The sequence below is a fragment of the Colossoma macropomum genome, unplaced genomic scaffold, assembly GCF_904425465.1.
Source record: "Colossoma macropomum unplaced genomic scaffold, Colossoma_macropomum, whole genome shotgun sequence".
In the NCBI taxonomy this organism is placed as follows: domain Eukaryota; kingdom Metazoa; phylum Chordata; class Actinopteri; order Characiformes; family Serrasalmidae; genus Colossoma; species Colossoma macropomum.
Genome location: NW_023494791.1, coordinates 11,681,283 through 11,702,905, shown reverse-complemented (window position 1 = coordinate 11,702,905; position 21,623 = coordinate 11,681,283). Strand labels below are relative to the sequence as shown.

Here is a 21,623-nt window from a genome sequence, read left to right as displayed (position 1 = left end):
CTAGCACTAACTCATCTGTTAGATTTCTGATTTGATCACACTTTATTTATAAGTATTTACTGATCCCACTTGTCCAGTATAGAATTAGCAGTACCACTGTTCTTAACAGAATGAGTTAACCAAAACCTTCCTTTCAAATTCTGTCTTTTAAACTGAACTGAACGGGCAAGTATATCTTTAAGAGATACAATAAGATCACAAAAAAACTACAAATACAAAACTGCACAGTAAGTTCAGTATTGTGCAGTGTCAGAGACCACCATAAATTAATTTATTTTCTGGTCAGAAAGGTCATTGGGCAGATGTAAAATTGAGTAATTACTTTCTGTCATGGTAAAAAATGTCTTGTTTAATGCAAAAGTTTAAAAATGTACAAAGTCACAGATAGGTGTTAAGATATCTGAAACAAACCTCAGGGAAATCCAACCACAGAGCTTTTTTTTTTTAGGTGGAACTATTAGAACTGAAATCTCAATTGTTATGAAAATAAAACAGTGTCATAACTATAGCTGAACAAAAGAGTCAGAGTCAGTACTAGGATCAGAACTGAAGTTAATTACAAGATGCACATAAATAAGCACATAAATCCAGGTCAGAATAAGAATCCATTTTCTATCCATCTCTAAACACATATGTACAATGAATAATTATGTGCTGAACCAAGTAGTCACAGTTGATCCTGAATAGGATTTGTCAGTGAGCTAGTTTAGACACCTTTTACACCAAAACTCTGTGTCAACTGTATTTCTTAGAATATTATCTTAGCTGCCTGTTTAGTATAAAATGCCATCAGTAAACGGCCAAACAACTGAAAAACACCCAAGAGCCTGTCAGTATGAACAACCTGGAAGTCAGTTTGTATGCAGTCATACACGTATTACACCAGAAACCCTTTAGTAGTAAAAACATCAGTAAAAACATTATATTTTGGGCTTGGCCCTTTTTGGCCCAGGAGTGTAGTGCACTATATAGTGACATCTATAAAGACACTATATAGTGCACTATATGACTATTGCACAGTGCACTTTTGAGGGTTCTGCAGTGAGGGGGGCTTTTAGACAGGATTGGGTCAAAGTAGTGATGGCTGAATACTGAATACACTGTCCTAAATGAATTCAGTAAAGTATTCCATTGTGTAAAAAGTAATGCGTTTAGAATGCATATTAATAAAGTACATAGGGAAAAACTCAGCTGTTGTACTTTGTTCATTTTTTTATTTCATATATATATATATATATATATGAAGTAGGGAGAGAGTTCAGCATCCTGACAGCCTGGTGGATGAAGCTGTCCCCCAGTCTGCTGGTCCTGCCCCGGAGACTCTGCAGTCTCCTCCCTGATGGCAGCAGGCCATGAGTAGTATTGTGATTTCCGGTCAATGATAGCTATGTAACTTGCCATGCATGCATAAGTCCAGTACAATGCCAAAGCTAAATACTGCCTTTACAAAACGTAGCCTGGACTGAGCACAGATACTTCATGTCTGTATTCTGAATGCCTCTTCTCAGCCCTTGTATTTGGAATGACTCTGCATGATTTGCGCATTTCCTGCGCAGCCATCACGCTCAAAACGCTCACCTAAAGCAACCGTAAACACCACACGCTTCAAAACCAAAACCAGCGCGCTTCAGTGTGATGGTGAACTTCCCGGATCCACTTCTTAGACATTTATTCTTATTTTACACCGCATTCAGTACTGAAATATGAAATAATGTAGCGATACTGAGGTGGAAATTGTGTTTTTGAGTTTCGTTTTGAAAAGAAAGTCGTACCGAGCTGGACTATCGGTCTGTCAGCTGACGGCTCCTGTGACTGAACCGGGAAGAGTGACTGTCTGCTCTTAAACGTCTGACGCTGCTTTCAGATTTACAGCCCGAGGCTCCTTTCAGTACAGAGATGAGTGTCGGTTTGGGGGGGATTTTTCAAACCATTTAGCGTCAAACATGGACCGTCTGGGACGACCCTTGGTGCACTGTAATGTTTTGAGCGTTGTGCTTGTTTGCGCGCTGTTTCTAGTCTCAGTGAAGTCTGGCGGTTTGGGGGTCGCTGAGCTCAGTCTGAACGGGGTTTGGGCTTTAAGGAACTCGAACAGCTCCCTGTCCCTCAGCGCTGGAGTACCAGGATGTGTCCATACAGCTCTGCAGCTACACGGAGTTATTGAGGTGGGCTGCAGGGATTATCATGCATTCATTTTATCAGGTTAGGGGTTTTAACTAAATAAAATACTCATACTCAGTGTCACACAGTTAAAAAAAGGCTGCCCAGCCCTGTCAATGGAGATCAACCCTGCTGTTGAAACTTTAACACAGTGGCTCTCAACTCCAGACCTGGAGGGCACCCACTGTCCTGCACAGTGTCATCTACTTACTGCCCTGTCACACCTGGTCCAGCTCATTTATTAATCAAGCCATTCAGAAGCTGAATTTGGACAGGGAATATTAAAAACAGGTGTCAGGTGTGTCAGGTGTGTCCGGTCTGGGTTGGATTGGAGCTCTTTGTAGTGAGTAGATCTCCATAAGCCAGTTTGGGCACCTCTGGATTAAATGATGAAATGAGTTAACATTTATTAAATGATCTATCCCATCTGAAAACAGGCAAATTCATGACAATACTAGACGTTGTAGTATAATTGTACTACGTTCTTTAAAAAAAAAGATGGTTTCATATACAACAAATTCTCTATTATTCTGAAGAACCATTTCACCACGCAAAGAACCATTTTACGCATGATGACTCTATATAGAATGGATCTAAATACTACTCTGGGATGCCCACAGGATCCATACTATCGGTTTAATGATCTGGCCTACAGATGGATCTCTCTTGACAACTGGACATATACCACTTCTTTCTCCTTGTCCGACTCTGTCAGGTATGTCAGCCTACTTTACCACCGGCCACTTTCAGCACTAACTCACTCTCACTGACTGGCCATTTTGATGTATTTGTCAACGCCAATTGCACGTTGTTAGTGCTGCCAGTGTTATGTTCCATAATTCTATAATGCATTAAAAACCAGATGAAGTTTATATGCCTTATTCTGTTCTTCAACAGAGGGAGTAAGAGGGCTGTTCTAGTATTTGAAGGGGTGGACACTGTTTCCACCATTTCTCTCAATGGGATCATCATCGGAAAGACAGACAACATGTTCCGGAGATATGTACATAAACACTGACTTACTCTCAGCCACTTTAAACTGTAAATCTGTGATATTTTTTTTTATCCTTTTAATTCCCTGTTAATCAGGGAAAGGGCTTGAAGGCACTCCATTAAGTGTTTATTCTTTCTCAGGACTTTGAAGTTGCTGGACTCCTCAAGGATGTGAATATTCTGGAGGTGTGGCTTATGTCAGCTGTCACTTATGCATCAGAAAAACAGCAAGCCCACACTGCGTACAGTGTGCCCCCAGAATGCCCTCCTGTTGTACAGAAAGGGGAGTGTCACGTGAACTTTATCAGAAAGGTATAATAAAGACTCCTTGATATTGGTTTCTGCTAGTCGACGTGCAAGGCTGAAGTTTAGGTGACTTCGATTTTTATGCATATGTTTCAGGCACAGTGCTCATTTAGTTGGGACTGGGGCCCATCTTTCCCCACTCTTGGCATCTGGAAGGATGTTCGTCTGGAGTCTTTTGACACTCTCAGGCTACTGAGCTTTCGTCCCTAGTCCAAAATATGGTACAGTTCACCAGACTCTCTTGGACCTTCACATCGTTAAATGAAGGTTATGTTAAAAAGAACCAAATTCTTGTAGGAGAAAGAAATTTCATGCATAAATCTAACAAACCTCTTAAGTTCTCTTTCTGACTCTTTCTTTATTGGGACACCCTCTGTCACTCCAGACACTGTCCTCTCAGGCTGGACTGTGGAGGTGGAGTTGTTCTTTGATGTTGCTGTAGCTTCAAAAGGAATCGTCCTCCTGTCTGTGCCGCAGCTACAGTCAGCAGCAAAGTTTCAGCTTTCTCTCATGCCTGGCCAGAGCAATGCATCCTTTGTCCTCCAGATCAACCAGGTAAGGCAAGATGCTGCTTATTGGTTGACTGTAATAATTTACATTCCACTCCAGCTTATACACAGTTTTCCAAATCATTTATAATGAAATGGATTATTCTGGTTTTAAAATCTGATTGGCTGAGCTGTGTTCGAAGGTGTTGTAAAATACTCAATATATGCGCACCTATGACTACCAAACTGCAGCAATAAGAATATGTCATGCATGCATGCATACATGCCTCAAATGTCCATGTTTAAGTCATATCTGCCTTGCAAAGCATTAATGCCAGGCTGAATCTCAAATGGCTTCCCACTCCCTATATTGTGCTATGCAAGTTATTAATCTATGGCTTTTACACTCACTTCGTCCAGTATGGAGCTGTACACACATGGCTGTATCCTAAATGGCTATTTGTCAGACGTATTATGCACTGAAACAGTGCCTGCCAGTAATTTCTTTGTAGTACTCTATGTATATTAGTTTGGTGCTAATAAAAGACAGGAAGTCTCATATAGGTACCAATGAAAATTAGCAGTGTTGTTGCAGTGGTATTTTGGTGAGCAAAAACTACGTAACATTTGAAAGGGGTTTGTAGCACCCTTACCTGTGTAAAATCACTGTAACACATGTCTTATTGCTTTACTTTTTTATGTTTGGTGAGTTTGGGATAGCATATTAGGTAATTTGGGGTAGTATTTAGTATTTCTGGGTTCTTTCCCATTCAATTCAGTGCCAAATTAAGAGAAACAAATAAATGTTCATAGAGCTAATTATATAGTTTTGCATATTATAACTGCTTTATTAATGTAATGCAAGAGCTCTTCTATGTAATGTATGTGTTTCAAGAATGTTACAGTTGATCTGTGGTGGCCATTTGGACATGGTCAACAACCACTCATAAAACTGGTTATAGATATCAACATGGAGGGTGGAGAGACATTTAATGCAGAGAGATGGGTAAGAAGTTGCATTCTCTGTCTTTTTTCTTTCTTTCTTTCACCCAGGTTCTTTCAATAACTTATGTTTCTTGGTATAGATTGCGTTCCGTACTGTGGAGTTGGTACAGGAACCTATTCTTGAATCTCCTGGCCTCAGCTTCTACTTCCGGATCAACGGACAGCCCATTTTTCTGAAAGGTTCAAACTGGATACCGGCCCACGCCTTTCAGGACCAGGTTACAGCTGACAGGTAAAGCTCCTAACACTTTTAAAACACACACCAATTCTCACTTGATTTGTTGTGTACAAAATAAATCAGAAACAACCACATAGATAAGTTCCACACTAACTTAAATGTATTATAACTATTATATCAAAACTGTTTTAAGTCCATTTCTTTACACTGTTGGAAAATGACAGCTGCATGGTAATGTTAAGAATGTTTTTGCCTTTCTCTTATAAAAGTATGATTTTTGAACAGTGACATGCTAATTTGAGTTCTGTTTGTCCAGCTTATGTCTTTTGTGCCTTCTGTTTGTCTGTCTGTGTGTTAGGTTGACTCAACTGCTTGTCTCTGCACAGATGGCACACATGAATGTTCTGAGAGTCTGGGGGGGTGGGATCTATGAACAGGACCTTTTCTACAGCCTGTGTGATCAGCTTGGCATCATGGTATGGGTTCTTGTATGATGACATTGTTACCTGTTACACACTTACTGCTTGACAATAATTTTTCATTTCTTAATGCTCATTTCAGGTTTGGCAGGACTTCATGTTTGCGTGTGCCTTATATCCTATAGAGCAAGATTTCATTCAGTCAGTGCGAGAAGAGGTCACTCAACAGGTACATTTGTACTCCTTTCCAAGCTGACTAACAAGCTGACCGAGTACAACGTGCAACCCTCACTTTGGTCCAAACTTGCACATTTTTCTGGTTTGTGTGTTGTTGTTTAGGTGAGACGGCTGAAGTCCCACCCCTCAGTAGTCATTTGGAGCGGGAACAATGAGAACGAGGCTGCCATAGCAGACAACTGGTTTACTATTCCTCATGCACAGAGGCAACGCTATGTGAATGATTATGTTCATTTGTATGTGGAAAATATCAGACAGATTGTACAGCAGGTTAGAAACACACACATACACGCACACCCCTAAACTGAGTGTAAAAATTGTAATTTCCTTTACAATTTTTTTTGTAAATCCACTTTGCCCATTTTACCGAAAGCAGTACAGAGACTAGATGTTTAATTGTACCTTATCAACTTTATTGCTTTTTGTAAATATAATCATTCTAGAGTTGATGCCTATAAAGCATTACAAAAAAGTTGTGACTGGCCATTTAAGATGAGGAATGTTGTCAAAAAACATCTTAAACAGGTGATGCCATCATGCTTGGGTATAAAAGGAGCATCCAGAAAAGGCCTAATCCTTTACGACCAATGATGGTTTGAAGTTTGTCTAAAAAAAAAATCAGTTATAATCCAGCAGTTTAAGAACAACAGACCTCAACAAGCATTTTAGTTATTTCACCCTCTGTGGTGCATAATCAGTGCAGACCCTGTACAGCTGTAAAGCTGAGAACTTCTATAACAGAAGAATGGCCAAAGATTCCACTTTCGAAACTGGATCAGTTAATGTCCTAAACTGGATCAGTTCAGTCCCTAAACGGTTATTAAGGGTTGTTACACGGGAAGCTGATGTAACACAGTGGTAAACATACTGCTGTCCCAACTTTTTTGGAACACATTAAATTTGAGATGAGCATATATTTACTAAAAAATAAAAAGGTCATAGGATAAAACAACAAGTACAGTGTTTTGTACTGTTCAATTTAATACAGATCAAGCTGAATTTTCTTATCACTGCTTGCTGTTTTTATCAGCATTTCACTTACCATCCCAACATTTTTGGAATTGAGGAACTTCTTCATTGCAACAGAATTTGCTTCATAAGAACAGAATGTAATGAAATGTTCTTGTTTTCAGTTTATGATTCTCTGCAGTTAGTCCCGTAACCCATGTGCGAGAAATTCTGAGACACTGAAACACAGCATGGATTTCAATAGGATTCATTTACCTGTTACCTCTTTACAGACATTTTTCTGGAGAAAATTATATCTACATATCATCGCTGTCCAAAGAAAAACATGTATCTCCATTTTTGTCGATTTTTAGTTTTCAGCATTGTTTGGACACTGTGGCTGTCCTTTACATCATGTGGAAATTTCATGATGAATGGACCAATAACAATGCTCTAAAATTACTTGGAATAGAATATATTCACATTGACTTACATTAAAAGTAAAGAATATTTTTGCCCTCTCCTGTAAAGTTACCATTTTGGAGATACTTGTTTTTCTTTGGACAGCGACAATATATCAGCTTTTATTTTAACCATATATTCTTAGTTATTACACTGTTGTGTATTAATTTAGGAGGACAGCACAAGGCCTTTTCTAGTGTCTAGCCCAACGAATGCAGTGGAGTCTGAGAAAGAAGGCTGGGTGGCCCATGACCCATATGACCCTCATTATGGAGATGTCCACTTCTACAGCTATGTCACTGATTGCTGGGACTGGACGAAGTTTCCTCGCACACGCTTCGCCTCTGAGTATGGCTTTCAGTCCTGGCCCTCATTCTCCACCCTCAGAAAGGTAACACACACCATAGATATACACAGATCAGGCATAACATTATGACCACCTCCTTGTTGCTACGCTCATTGTCCATTTTATCAGCTCCACTTACTATATAGGTGCACTTTGTAGTTCTACAATTACAGACTGTAGTCCATCTGTTTCTCTGCATACTTTGTTAGCCCTCTTTTTCCCTGTTCTTCAGTGGTCAGGACCCCCATGGACCCCCACAGAGCAGGTACTATTTGGGTGGTGGATCATTCTCAGCACTGCAGTAACACTGACGTGGTGGTGGTGTGTTAGTGTGTGTTGCGCTGGTCTGAGTGGAGCAGACACAGCAGTGCGGCTGGAGTTTTTAAACACCTCAGTGTCACTGCTGGACTGAGAATAGTCCCTGCTCTGTGAGGATCCATGGGGTCCTGACCACTGAAGAACAGGGTAAAAGGGTTTTTGGGCAACCCATATACAAATATACTTTTGCATTTATTTAAAGCCATTTTAGCTTCACACATATTCACATTTATTTTAAGCCATTTTAGTTTTGTTGCAATTCAGCTTGTTTACATATGGTAAAACAAGTCAGTGTTTTAATAGTTATAGGCTACAGAACTCTTGCACTCTGTCTAATCAAATGATTGTGACAGCCTGTGGGCTACTGGAGGTTGCTGCTGGGTTGGGCTGCCAATTAAATAGACCTGACATGTGTTAACAGGTTTCAGTGCCGGCGGACTGGGATTTCAGAAGCAATTTTTCAAGCCATCGACAGCACCATGACCTCGGCAACAAACAGATGCTTCTGCAAGCAGTACTACATTATATCCTTCCCAACAACACAGACCCAGTGCAGAGATACAGAGACAGTATTTACATAACCCAGGTAAACATGCACACACCAACACACATACATTATTCCTGTCTGAGAAGTACACATTTATAAGATTATGCTTGGCCTGAGCAGGTCATGCAAGCTCAGTGTGTGAAGACGCAGACAGAATTCTACCGCCGCAGTCGCAGTGACATTGTTGAGGGCAAAGGACACACCATGGGCGCCCTCTACTGGCAGCTGAACGACATCTGGCAGGCACCCTCTTGGTCTTCTATCGGTTAGTATGTCAAGTTGCACCACAGCAATTATAACTGGGTCATGTACATGTCCTGTTGCCTGATAGATTTCAGTCCATTTGATAGCTGAGGAGTACCAAGTTCTAATTGCGTTTATGGAGATGGCTGTGTATACACAATGGTCACTTACACAAACTCCTACCTTGTAGGTCCAACTTACTGGTGTACAATTAGAGATTGTAGCTCATCTGTTACTATGCACGGTTTGTGTTTGTTATGCTCTAGCCCTTCATTACTGGTCAGTTTGTGGCTGCAGATCCACTCTTGGCTGGAGGTTTTGGGTGGTAGACCACTCTCAACCTAGCAGCGACAGTGACGTGTAAAAAGCCCAGCAACACCACTGTATCTGATAAACTTGTACCAGCAGCGCACACACTACCATACCATGAATTTGTCTTTGTCACTGCAGCCAAGTGGCCAGAAACAGTTACAAATTGGGGCGGAAACATAGCTATTTAAAACACGTAATAAATTACAAGGTGATATTGGTAAAGCTTCAAAGATAATTGTAATACCTCTTCCTTCAGTTGATTCCACTTATGCTCAGCACACCCTATTGCGATATTGTTACTTAACTATTCTGAGTAATGTATATATAAGATTTACAGCCTTTGTGAAAATGCATTGATGAAATTATTGTGTAATTTTCCATAGTTCCCCTATATGTTGTATATTGTATTGTTTATTATAGGTATGTGTTGCACTGTATGTTTATGTGTGTTGTATTACTACAGAGTTGAATTACATCTTGATGCACTGAAAACATCTACCACTGAAATGAGGCAATAAAAGAATCAATCAGTCAATCAATTAGTCAGTGAGGAATAGGATAGAGATCTGTTTTCCAACCTGAGCCCGACAGATCCCAACAAAATATCAGGTCTCAGACCGGGTTCGGGCTGTTTTTTCCTGTACAACAGTGAGTTTGGGCTTTAATTTCATGCCTGTGCAGGCCTCTGGAATGGTGTAGATGGAGGGCTAATTGATTGCACAGCAACTGACGGGCTACAAGCTGTAATTGCACAACTAGAGGTAGTTGTGCCTCATAAAGTGGTTGACGAGTTTAAGTACAACCATCATGTTTCTAATTAAGCGGATGTTGTGTCTATATGTGTGCTTAGAGTTCGGTGGCAAATGGAAGATGCTGCACTACTGGGCTGTCCGCTTCTTCAGTCCCCTTATCGCAGTGGGGGTTGAGGATAATGGAAACTTTCTGCTTTATGCTGTCTCTGATAGGAATGTAGACTACATTCTGAAAGCTACAGTAAGAGCATGTGTTTGTCTCCCTACTCCCTGCTTGTACAGTCATTACAAGTTTGAATAGAATTGGCTGCACATAATTTTAAATTTTTATAGTTTTAAATTGTTCTTTCCTCTTTCTATGTTTGTGTGTGTATGCATGTGTGAACACAGGTGAAATTGTACCGCTGGAACAGTTTTACTCCACAGTGTTCTCTGGAGTCTGATTGGACCAAAGTGAAAGGGGGTGGAGTCACACAGATGTTTCAGTGTCCAGTTTCCAAGCTGCTAACAGACTGCGGGAAATGCACTCAGTACACATGTGTGGTCATCTTTGATGTCAGTGGCCAAGGGGATGTTGTAAGAAGCCCAACTAACTATCTGTTCCTAAGCTCCCCACAAGATGCTGAGGGCCTTCAGAAACCCAAAATCACGGTGAGGATTCAACAGATATAACACGCAGTGCCTTGCAAAATTATGACCCCCTTAAAGTAATCAGATTTGTCTGGATCACAAGTGACACAGATTGTTCAAGCCATTATATTTTATTTAAACCCAATATGCTCTGAAAGTAAATTTTCAAATCAAAATATTTTGTCAGCAGATCTTAAAAAAAAAGAAAAGAAAAGAAAAATGCTGCTTGCAAAAGTATTCAACCCTTTTGGACTAGTACCTGGTAAAACCACTTTTTGCTGCAGTAACAGCTGTAAGTCTGTTGGGGTAAGTTTGTACCAGCTTTGCACACTGTTTGGAAGTGATTATTTGCCCATTCTTCCTGGCAGATTTGCTTCAGGGTTTTCAGGTTAGTTGGATGATGCTTGTGGGCTGTAATTTTCAGATAGTGCCACCGGTTCTTAATCAGATTGGACTTCACTATTGTTGTTCAGCCACTCCTGTGTTTCTTTGGCCTTGTGCTTGGGATCGTTATCCTGCTGAAAGGTGGGGTTTTCTTTTTAGCAGACTGAAGTGGGTTGTCTTGTAATATCTCCCTGTATTTTGCACCATCCATTCATCCTTCAGTTCATCCTCCAAGATACCCAGTCCCTGCTACAGGAAAGCATCCACCAACAGGATGCTGCCACCTCCATACTTCACTGTTGGGATGGTGGTTGTTCAGGAATGGGCAGTGTTAGGTTGGCGCCACACACTGCGTTTTGAATTTTGTCCAAAAAGCTCCATTTTTGTCTCATCTTACCACAAAACCTTATCCCACATTTTAGCTGCATCACCCTGATCTTTATAGCAAACTCCAGATGTGCTTTGGTGTGTTTTCCTAGCCAGGGTCCAGTTGTATGCAGAGTTTGTAATATTGTTGGCGGGTACACCTTCACTCCAGTCTCAGCCACTGAACTGCATAGCTCCTTGTAGCTCCTTCAGAATAATTGTTGGCCTCTCTGTGGCTTTCCTCACAGTCAATTTATTGCTCTGACGGCCTTGTCATAGGATGACACTTCCATTACCTCATAGTTGTCTCTAACTTTATAAGCCATAAAATGCTTTTTAGTCTTCTTTTTATAGCTTTCATTCAGATTCAGAGTCTGACCAATGGTATTTGAACTAAGGGGGCCTTTTATCCAAAAAATGTTAACTTTTTTCTGCTTCACAAGTAGATACAAGTAGTAGGCCAGTTGAAAGGGAATTTTGTGTTCATTAGAGTAATATCTTTCATTTGTGTAAACTTGAAACTTCCATAGCACAGGGGTTGAATACTTATGCAAATAGCATTTTTCAGTTAGTCATTTCTGTCACAGAATATTTTCTTACAAAACCAATATCACGTTACATTAATTCATTTTGATGGTCAGTCTTTTAAAATAGAATGTTGCGCTGCACAAAATGTCAAAGAAATCCAGACAAATCTGATGAGTTTTAAGGAGGTTGAATACTTTTCCCAGGCACTGTATGTTACATATACCCTTTTCACAGATACAGACTTATTACTACAGATTTACTTTTTTACCACTGATAGTTCTTTTTATCATACTCCTATACATGAGGTATAGAAAGGGGAATTCTGTTGATTTTTCAAAATTCAGTGGTTGAAATGTAAACAATGTCATGCAAAAATGATGTGGAATTGTGCATTGTAGAGAATTTTGTAGACTTCATTCCAGCCTTCATTTTTAAAGTGGTGATGATAGGAACCAGGGGTTACAGTGCCTAAAACACAAATATAGATATTTTATTTACTATCCAAAACTGCCAGTAAACTCGTGTGTCTTCCGGGTTTTTATATGAAATGTAGTAAAATAGTGGTAAATCTAAAAAAAAAGTAAGTTTTCTTTGGGTACTGCTTTGCCTTGCAACACCCTGCAGGTTCCTCTTCACCATGAAAGGCTTTGTAAAAATAGACCAAAATTGTATCTCAAAACTATTCTAAAACAATGTCTCAGGCATGAGACAGCTTATTATTAACCATTTAATGTAATAACGTCCTGTAATGTAGACTTTAGAGGCATTCATCAGACATCTGGTTCCTATCGCCACCACTATAAACAATTCTGACTCTTTTTATAAAACGGAGCATTTAACATCAAACCACTCAGAATGACTTTGATTACATCTTAACTACTTAATTATGCAGAGCTCTTCTTCTGTGTGTGCACATGTGGTGTGTGTGACAGTTCACTGTGGAGGAAGCTGGGGACAGATTTAAAGTGAACCTGCGTTGTTCCTCACCTGCTCTGTTTGTCTGGCTGGATGTGGAAGACATTCCTGGAGTCTTCGATGATAACGGCTTCCTGATGATGTCTGGGAATTACACCGTGTTTTTCACTGCATGGAGAGTCACGACCTTGAAGGAGTTTGTTGACAAACTGCACATTACATCCCTCAGGGATATATACTGAGTGTGTGTGTGTGTGTGTGTGTGTGTGTGTGTGAGAGAGATCAGACAGGTGCATAAATGCCATAGTTTCTTTGCACTCATAGAGCACTCTGAGGTGCAACAGACTGTATTTGCTCAGGTTGAAAAATGACTCATTGATCACATATTTAAACCAGATAAAGACACCAAACACTTCTTTTGCAAAGCTGGAAACTTGAAATGATGTGTAAATCCTGATGAACACTATGTCCTGATCTTAATAAAAAAAAAACTACATCACATAAACGACTCTAAGAAAATTGTTTTTAATGTATAAATAAGGAGTCTAGTAGAAGCATGTGGGAGACTGGTTACCTGCAAACCCCCCCCATGGGCCTCATGCAGGCGGGTCATTCAGTCTGTCAGCACTGAGCCTGTTCCATGAGAAGGAGGGCCGATCACAACAAAGAGCCCTTTGACTGGGCAAACTGAGGGAGCCGTATGGCTCCCCGTTGGTATCAGGATCCAGAAGCCAACAGGCCTGGAGTTTCTGATCTTTGAGCATCTGTTGATGCCGTTGAGGAGAGAGAGTGCCAGGCGTGTAAACCTCAATCTTTATCATTTAGACTTTGTTCCGCCCACCACGAGGACAACACCTCGGCTATCTGATCTATCAGCTGAGACGTAATCAAAGATCAGGACGTCTTTTATGTGTTAATAAGTAATTATTCACGTTTTGCTCCGGCTCACTTAAACACCGTATCAGAGAAGGTTCTCCCTCATTGTGAACTGCTCTGACAAGAAGTTGTCAAATCCGATTTGGAGTAAAAAGGATGGGTGAACCTTCTCTTCAAGATGTCTTACGCTTTTACGGTAATAACGGTTCGCTCTCTACAGCAAACCTGGAAAACTTTCTGCAGCTCATCACATCCAGAAGAGCAACAGCATCCATTGACAATGCTGCAAATCCACTGAGGAGTGCAGAGGTAGGCTGAGTGTCAGTGAAGATGTACTATCTACCATTGAATCGTTCACGTTCATCTAAACTTGGTTTCTTTACAAACTAGTTCTCACTGGCTGTTTTTCTAACTACGATTTGTCTCTGTAGTGTTTGTCTCTCTCGGATCTGCTGTCAGTCTATGGCCTGAATAATGTATCTGAAGTGACTGTTGATCAACTAGAGCTCATGTGCCCAGCTGTTCTCACTCAGGTCCTGCTACCCTCCTGCCCCTACATGACTCCCACTGCCCAGTCCATTAACTCTCAAGGTGAGTGCATCCAACACTGGCTCTTATTTTCATGTCCTTCAGTATGAGTTTTTCTACAATCTTAAAAAAGATGGTTCTTCAAGGGTTCTTTAGTAAACAGAATGGTCCTGTTTAGAGCCATGAGTTCTATATAGAACCATTGGTTCATTGCATGGGCAAATGGTTCTTCAGATTGATGGAGAATGTGTTGTATATGGTTCTACATAGCACCAAAAAAGTTCTTCTGTTGCTACAAACTTGACATCGTAACAACAGCAGCAGAACCCCTTTTGGTGCTACATAAAACTATTTCAAAAAAGTTCTATATAGAACCATATACAACACATTTTCCATCAGTCTGAAGAACCATTTCACCATGCAAATAACCGTTTAAGCATGAAATGGTTTTACATAGAACCATTGCCCTTACTAAAGTACCCTTGAAGAACCGTCTTTTTTAAGAGAGCATTTTAGTTTAGGGACTGTAGGAATGTGGTTCCTCTTCTTCCTTGTTCCTTGTTTGTCCACTATTTCTCAACTGCCCTACTTTGTGGTAGTTTAAGCAAGTATCATGTGGGTGCAGGAAGCGATTTTTTTCTGGGAATAGTGGCTTCATCAGTCCTTTCATAGAGGATCAACTTGTTACATGTCTCTCATACATTCAGGAAGAAACCAAGCAAAGTATATATATTTAATAGTGCTGAATGATATTTATGAAAAAAGAAAACAGCATCACAAAAATCTCCAAATCTATCACATCACATTATCAGATAATATTTGTAATGAGTTTTTATTAATAAAATGTGAAGATGCTGTGAAAATAATGAACCCAGGTTTCCTAAGCGCTGGTACTCTATGCTGAAAGAATGTCTTAGAAACCTGATATAATGGCGTTCCCAATTCCCAAGTTTGGGATTAATTGTTTAAAAAAACATAAATAATTAGTCGGAAGCTGTGAAAAAAGATACATTTCAGATGTGTCTAAAATGATGACCAGCAACTTTAGATAATTCCATATTGATTGAGAAAGATGTAAAACACTGACAAAGTTATAACAGAATTAACATCCAGAATGACTTGTATTTGAAATGTGGTGATGAAATCTCAGGCAGATAATAAGAAACGACTGCAAATAGATAAATACAGTATTTTGTGTATTATTTAATAGCTCTTTGCGGTTCCCAGAATATGTGAAATATTATCTAAAACATCTTGAAATACCTATTTTAATCTACACTGTTTATATTATTGAATAAAACTACAGCAAATGTTAAAATAGCACGTGATCCCAAACTTTTTAATGCAAGTGGAGCTTGTTTGATCGGACTTGATGGATTTTGTTCTGTTTTCAAAGGCGTACAGAGTATTATAAACATTAAAGCAGACAGAAGCCACATTTCCAGAAAGAAAACTTACCATTTATTTAGTTTTTATGTAATTTTGTGGGCTTTTTTCCCCAAAACGGTCCCAAGCACATAGCAAATGACATACATTGCAGTTATCCATCAGGTTTTTTGCACACACCCCTGTGTATAACAGATATAATGGTCATTATCTATCAAATATATATCATAAAGACTGAAAAGTAATATCACAGTGTGTCAATATCATGGCATATCAGTGTAGATGATTTATTGTCCAGCACTATATTTAAAAGTATTCAGTCATGCTTACTTTTTAAAAATAATTTGAATAAGTGCAGTTTGGTTTTACCGTCAGCGTATGTGTGTATTCCCTGAGTTTCCCCTCAGAGCAAATTCATGAACAGATCAGAATCAATTCTCATCACTTCTTATTCCTTTTACTCCTGCAAACTGGAGAGCAGAACAGAGCTGGTTTTGAGTTTTAGGTTGTGAGCCTGTGGAGTTTCCAGCCTTACCTTCTCAGTTCTCAGTGAGAAGAGGAAACACTCTGTCTGCTCCTTTTCATATGGAGATTTCCCCTTTCGCCAATGGAGCTATCAATTTCTATCTATCTATCTCTTTCAGTTTGGGGTTATGGCTTCCTGGCTGTGACGATAATTAATTTGGCCTCTCTGTTGGGGTTATTCTTGGTTCCCTTCACCAAGAAATCCTACTTTCCAAAAGTGCTAACCTACTTCATTGGAGTGGCCATAGGAACCTTATTCTCCAATGCTGTTCTGCAGCTTATCCCTGAGGTAAGGAGGACGTGAAGAGGGAGGGGACGAGAGAAAGAATCATCGGGTATTAATAAGAGCACAGATGAGTTAGGCTACAGTTAGTTAGGCCACAGAAAAGGAAAGCAAAAAGGACAATGGTCCTTATTCATCAAAGTTGCATAAAAGAGAGCAGATGTGACCTCTGTTAAAATGTACGAACTACTCTGCGTCTGATTCATGAAACTTTCCTATGATATGGAAACAAGCAGAGATTTGAGTGTAAATGAGGAATCAGCTTCAGTGCGTGAAATCAAGCGCCAGCCTACTATCACTGCATTTACATATAATTTAAAATGAAGCACAAATGACCAGGATTGTTGTTATTTTCTGTAAGTTTTGGTTAGTTAACTGCAAAACAAGCATTTTTGTTCAGGTTGTTAAACTATTACACTTACATTTACACATGTGAGTTTAATCATAATGTACCATAAGTGAACTTAACCAAAAACAAAAATTACGATCAGATTTGACTATACGCAGCTTTGATGAATAAAGGCCAATGAACCTAAAGAGACAAAGAGTCTAAAACTGGAGAAAAGTAAATGTACAAAAGTAGACACTGTGTTAATGACAGCATGCAACATTGCAATTTATATTTCCTATGTTTCCTATTATAAATAAACAGGCTCTTGGGTTTGATCCGAAAGCTGATGACTATGTGTTGAACGCGGTTGGGATTTTTGGGGGGTTCTACCTCCTGTTCTTTACGGAAAGAGTTTTAAAAATAGTGCTGAAAGCAGACTCAGAGGTAAGAGCTCCACCCCAGCTGGATTACTTTTATTTGACTGAGTGTGAAAGGCTTTACCTCATTGTGGCATGTCTTTGCCTCTCCCTCAGGATTGCCACAGCCACTTCCCTTCCAAGCAGACCACTGATGTGACCCTCAGCAATGACATTGTCATAAGCAACATCAGCAATGATGTCATCACGAATAACATCAACCATGATGTTCTCCCAAACAGCCCCAGGGAGAAGACAAACAGCCCAACCATGAGTCCTGTTGTGAACCCAGTCAATGAACAGGTACTGGCTCTTCCCCTCACAGCTTATATTGGTTAATACTCATGGTTCCTCTGGTTCCTCAGGTTCCTCGTTGCTAGAGAGTTGGTCATGGCAGGACAAACTATCTTTTGAACTGTGACACACTGTCAACGGTGACTCTTTTTTAACACTGTACTTTTTTATCCCTATACTTGAATCTGTGTCCAGACAACTGGGCAATGATGTACTGGAATATTGTTATCAGAGACGTAGTTCAGTGATTAAGGGCACATAATGATTAACATGAGGACAGACCATTCTGACCTTTTACTGCACTATGTGTACTCTTTGTTTGTGCATTATTTATTTAGCCTTGACATTTTATCATTACTTAATAATTGTATACTTTATGATTTTTCCTAATTATTATTGCCAGTGTGTTAAGCTCAACAATTATATAGATATTGGGCTCTAAAGTAGACTACTGCAGTGGCAAAACTATTGGCCCACTGTCACACAAATGACTTTCTATGACTTTTTTCCATACATATATTAAACTACAGATAAGATCCTGCTTTCTGTAAGCTTGTTTCCTTAAAGAAAAATTTAAACATTTACTGCGTGTGCTTCTTTCTTTCTAAGTGATTAATGATTTCTAGGAGCTCAACTATTGCTCAACTATTACTCTACAGTTTCTGTGTATGCCTCTTGCATCTGTTTAGGAGGCTTGTGTGTTATTGGCATGCCGTTGGCTGCGAGGAGAACGTATATCAAACATAAAAACAATGGCTTGGATGATCACACTGAGTGATGCACTTCATAACTTCATAGATGGACTGGCCATCGGAGCCTCCTTCACACTCTCTCTCCTCGTTGGCTTCAGTACGTCTATTGCGATTGTCTGTGAGGAGTTCCCTCATGAGATAGGTAAGATACACATTCTTACACTGAATGTCAGGAGTATCAATTACTTTTAAGCAGGTTGAGGTCACCCTACCTAAATGATGAATCCAGTGTCTGCTTCTAAGGGGCCTGTTTTTTTTCTTCTCTCTCTCTCTCTCTCTCTCTCTCTCTCCTCTCTCTCTCCCTTCCTCTCCTCTAGGTGACTTTGTGATTCTCTTGAGCTCTGGTATGAGTGTGCCTCAGGCTGTGTTCTTTAACCTGCTGTCGGCTATGTGCTGTTATCTGGGCTTGGTGCTGGGCATCCTGCTGGGAAGCAGCTTCGCTCCAAATGTCATCTTTGCCATTGCTGGTGGAATGTTCCTTTACATCTCTCTGGCAGACATGGTGAGATACACACAGTTTCACATCTTCCATTAGACTAAGTCAATAATACACTACAGTACTGTGCAAAAGTCAGAGACCACCCTTCCTTTATTTAATTTCCAGTCAAAACCTTTGTTACAGCTTCTATTCTTTTCAGGAGACTGAAAAGAAATCTGCAGGAATATTTTTTTTGCACACCTCCAAAGTTCAGTCTTAGAAGTTGGTTGCAATTTTCTGCTTCTCACAATACAAATAATCCCAAACACTTTCAGTGATGTTGAGGTGTGGATGCTGGGGTGGTCAATCCGCTGTTCTGAGAACACCAGCAGCTTTTTTGTTTGATGTATAATTGTTCTTATTTTTTGTCTATTTACTTTTCTCAGTAACAGCTTCTTGACAGCTACACATTGTTGTAAATTCACTGTTTTGATTTGTCACAGTGGAAGTATGGACAGAATCACCTGTGGATTTTTTTAGATCTGAAGCAAGACTGGAGCTTGATTTTCTGCGATCACTCAAAGATGAAAGCTATAAGTACTGTTTGTTTGATGGGAACAGTTTATGGGGTCTACTAGGTCTTGTTAGGAGTCCCATTATCTCTGTATTTTTTAATCATTTTTTTAAATCCTGGAGAAAAAAACTCACTTATTTTCCTTTGACTTTCTCCTTGCTTATGCAAGTGGGTTATCTTATATCTGATCTCCTCAGAAATATCTCTAAAAAATAAATAACTTTTTTGACTGGAAATAAATAAATGAAAGGTGGTCTTTGACTATTGCACAGTATTGCATGTCCAAAAATTTGACACATGTTCATCCAACATTTTTTTCTAAAATCAAAGGTATTAATAGAGGGTGTATGGTAAGGTACTGATGTTTGAGATTCAGAACAAATCATCCAGCGCCATCCCAACTCAGAGGTATTGGGTGGAGCTCCATCACTCCAGAGAATGCTATTCCACTGCTTCATAGCCCAAAGCTGAGGGGTTTTATGTCCCTCCAGCTAATGCTTGGCGTTGGGTGTGGTGACCTTAGGCTCATGTGCTGCTGCTCCAGAGTCACATTCAGATTATACACTGATCAGGCATAACATTATGACCACCTCCTTGTTTCTACGCTCACTGTCCATTTTATCAGCTCCACTTACTATATAGGTGCACTTTGTAGTTCTACAATTACAGACTGTAGTCCATCTGTTTCTCTACATACTTTGTTAGCCCCCTTTTTCCCTGTTCTTCAGGGGTCTGGATCCACATGGACCCCCGACGGAGCAAGTACTGTTTGGGTGGTGGATCATTCTCAGCACTGCAGTAACACTGACTTGGTGGTGGTGTGTTAGTGTGTGTATTGTGCTGGTCTGAGTGGATCAGACACAGCAGCGCTGCTGGAGTTTTTTTAGACGCACCTGCATTGTTGGTCCACCCTGTAGATGTAAAGCCAGAGACGATAGATCATCTCTTGCTGTACAGTATGAGCTAATCATCCTCTAGTCCTTCATCAGTGGTCACAGGACACTGCCCACAGGACGCTGTTGACTGGATATTTTTGGTTAATGGACTATTCACAGTCCAGCAGTGATACTGAGGTGTTTAAAAACTCCAGCAGCACTGCTGTGTTTGATCCACTCGTACCAGCACAGCACACCATGGGGGTCCTGACCACTGAAGAACAGGGTTAAAGAGGGCTAACAAAGTATGCAGAGAAACAGATGGACTACAGACTGTACTTGTAGAACTACAAAGTGCACCTATATAGTAAGTGGAGCTGATAAAATGGACAATGAGTGTAGAAACAGGAGGTGGTCGTAATGTTATGCCTGATCAGTGTATAAGCTGTGTGTGTGCAGTTTAACACCTGTGTCAACAACGAGTGCAAAGTATATTTGAACTTACTAATTGGAGGAGATGGATACTTTGACGTATCTTTCATGTTAACTTTCCCTTTTTGATCAATTTTAGTTTCCAGAGATGAACAGTATAATGGTGGCACACACGAAAAGCTCCAGAGAGAAAATCATATTCTTCCTTTTCCAAAATGGCGGTCTGCTAACTGGATTCTCAATCATCCTTCTCATCACGATGTTTGCTGGAGACATCAATCTGGGATGAAAGAAAAGAGAACGGCAGTTTACTGGTGTATACAGAACAAGAACATCAGTTCGTTCTTCACTGCCAGGGAGCAATGGTTTGACACCAAAAGTGCAAAGGCATCCATGTAGAGACTCTTAATCATTTTTTAAACTACTGACTTACGGCTGTTTTTCTGTTGTAAAAAAAAATCACAATCATGTAGCCTCAAAAGTGAAGCTTTTGTAGTACTACAAAGCCATTGCACATGATTGTCGCTGGCAGTCTAATTTGAGTGTATGATCTGTTTGTGTATGTGTCTGATGGAAACAATGTACTACTGTACGTGAGAGACGTCCACTGTGTCAGTGTCAGCCTTGCACAGCATTTAAACTCAGATATCCTCTGTTAGGAGCTTCACTGAAACTGGCTGAGCCAGAATAAGAAATATGCACATTTTTAATCAATAAGGTACTTTGGTCTAGGAATTTATTGTGTTATGGATAAATATTAAATGTTACTCATGCAGCTCCTCCAGGTACCCCTCAACAAAGCTTTAAAAAGTGTGTTGCAGTGACATAGCAGATATCTTAGAGACATTGTTGCAGTATAAAACAGCATTAAAATATGTTGTGATTGAATGTTCAAATACACAATGTAATTCATTATTAATAACTGCAACAAATAATGATAGTTTGATACTAGACAATATAGCTTGTTAACAGTAGGCTATGCTTACCAACAGTCAGGGATTACACTGTAAACAGAACTATGATTTTTAATAACTTGGCACATCAATAAGCTACAGCAGTGGTGTAACTGTCTTCTAGTCCCTCTGATGCAAAATTAACTTTCTATGAATACAAAAATGACAATGTATCTTGCTTGTTTACTTGTTGCTGACATGTCTCAGACAAAAGCTGTGCCATGAGCCCCTGTCTGTTTGCCCTTCTTGTCCCCCCAGTAATGACATCACTGGGCTATTGAGTTGTTTTTGTTGTGGTATGTTTGTGTATCAACCTATGCCAAGCCTTGTCTCAGTTAACAGCCCAGTTCACCAAATATGCTTCTCCTGTGGATTTAAAAACAACAGGCACTCACACTTTATTCCAAAGAGTTATTGTTCCTGCTCCTTGTGGTATATTTTATTGG

General features: G+C 39.9%; 2 protein-coding genes across 2 annotated transcripts; both read left to right on the top strand.

Annotated features, from left to right (window-relative positions):
* Nucleotides 1-1,566: 1,566 nt before the first annotated feature.
* On the top strand, nucleotides 1,567-12,801 carry manba (mannosidase, beta A, lysosomal). The gene is given in 18 exon segments (XM_036573871.1): nucleotides 1,567-2,162; nucleotides 2,778-2,872; nucleotides 3,055-3,160; nucleotides 3,292-3,462; nucleotides 3,553-3,654; nucleotides 3,656-3,677; nucleotides 3,842-4,011; nucleotides 4,840-4,950; nucleotides 5,030-5,181; nucleotides 5,486-5,603; nucleotides 5,689-5,775; nucleotides 5,886-6,053; nucleotides 7,366-7,584; nucleotides 8,279-8,443; nucleotides 8,525-8,669; nucleotides 9,810-9,952; nucleotides 10,102-10,362; nucleotides 12,552-12,801. Coding segments are annotated over 18 exon segments (2,679 nt in total). The 5' UTR covers nucleotides 1,567-1,943; the 3' UTR covers nucleotides 12,777-12,801.
* A 281-nt stretch (nucleotides 12,802-13,082) lies between these two features.
* slc39a8 (solute carrier family 39 member 8) lies at nucleotides 13,083-20,718 on the top strand. The gene is made up of 8 exons (XM_036573872.1): nucleotides 13,083-13,719; nucleotides 13,842-14,001; nucleotides 15,969-16,138; nucleotides 16,785-16,907; nucleotides 16,997-17,182; nucleotides 17,863-18,067; nucleotides 18,243-18,427; nucleotides 20,364-20,718. Exons 1-8 carry the CDS (start codon nucleotides 13,567-13,569, stop codon nucleotides 20,511-20,513), a joined length of 1,332 nt encoding a protein of 443 aa, XP_036429765.1. The 5' UTR covers nucleotides 13,083-13,566; the 3' UTR covers nucleotides 20,514-20,718.
* The last annotated feature ends 905 nt before the right edge of the window (nucleotides 20,719-21,623 follow it).

Bases quoted from the DNA above. Each gene is read 5' to 3' on its own strand.
- slc39a8 (XM_036573872.1), top strand. From the start codon at position 13,567: ATGGGTGAACCTTCTCTTCAAGATGTCTTACGCTTTTACGGTAATAAC. The intron at 13,720-13,841 runs GTAGGCTGAGTG...TTGTCTCTGTAG, and splicing joins ATCCACTGAGGAGTGCAGAG to TGTTTGTCTCTCTCGGATCT. The intron at 18,428-20,363 runs GTGAGATACACA...GATCAATTTTAG, and splicing joins ACATCTCTCTGGCAGACATG to TTTCCAGAGATGAACAGTAT.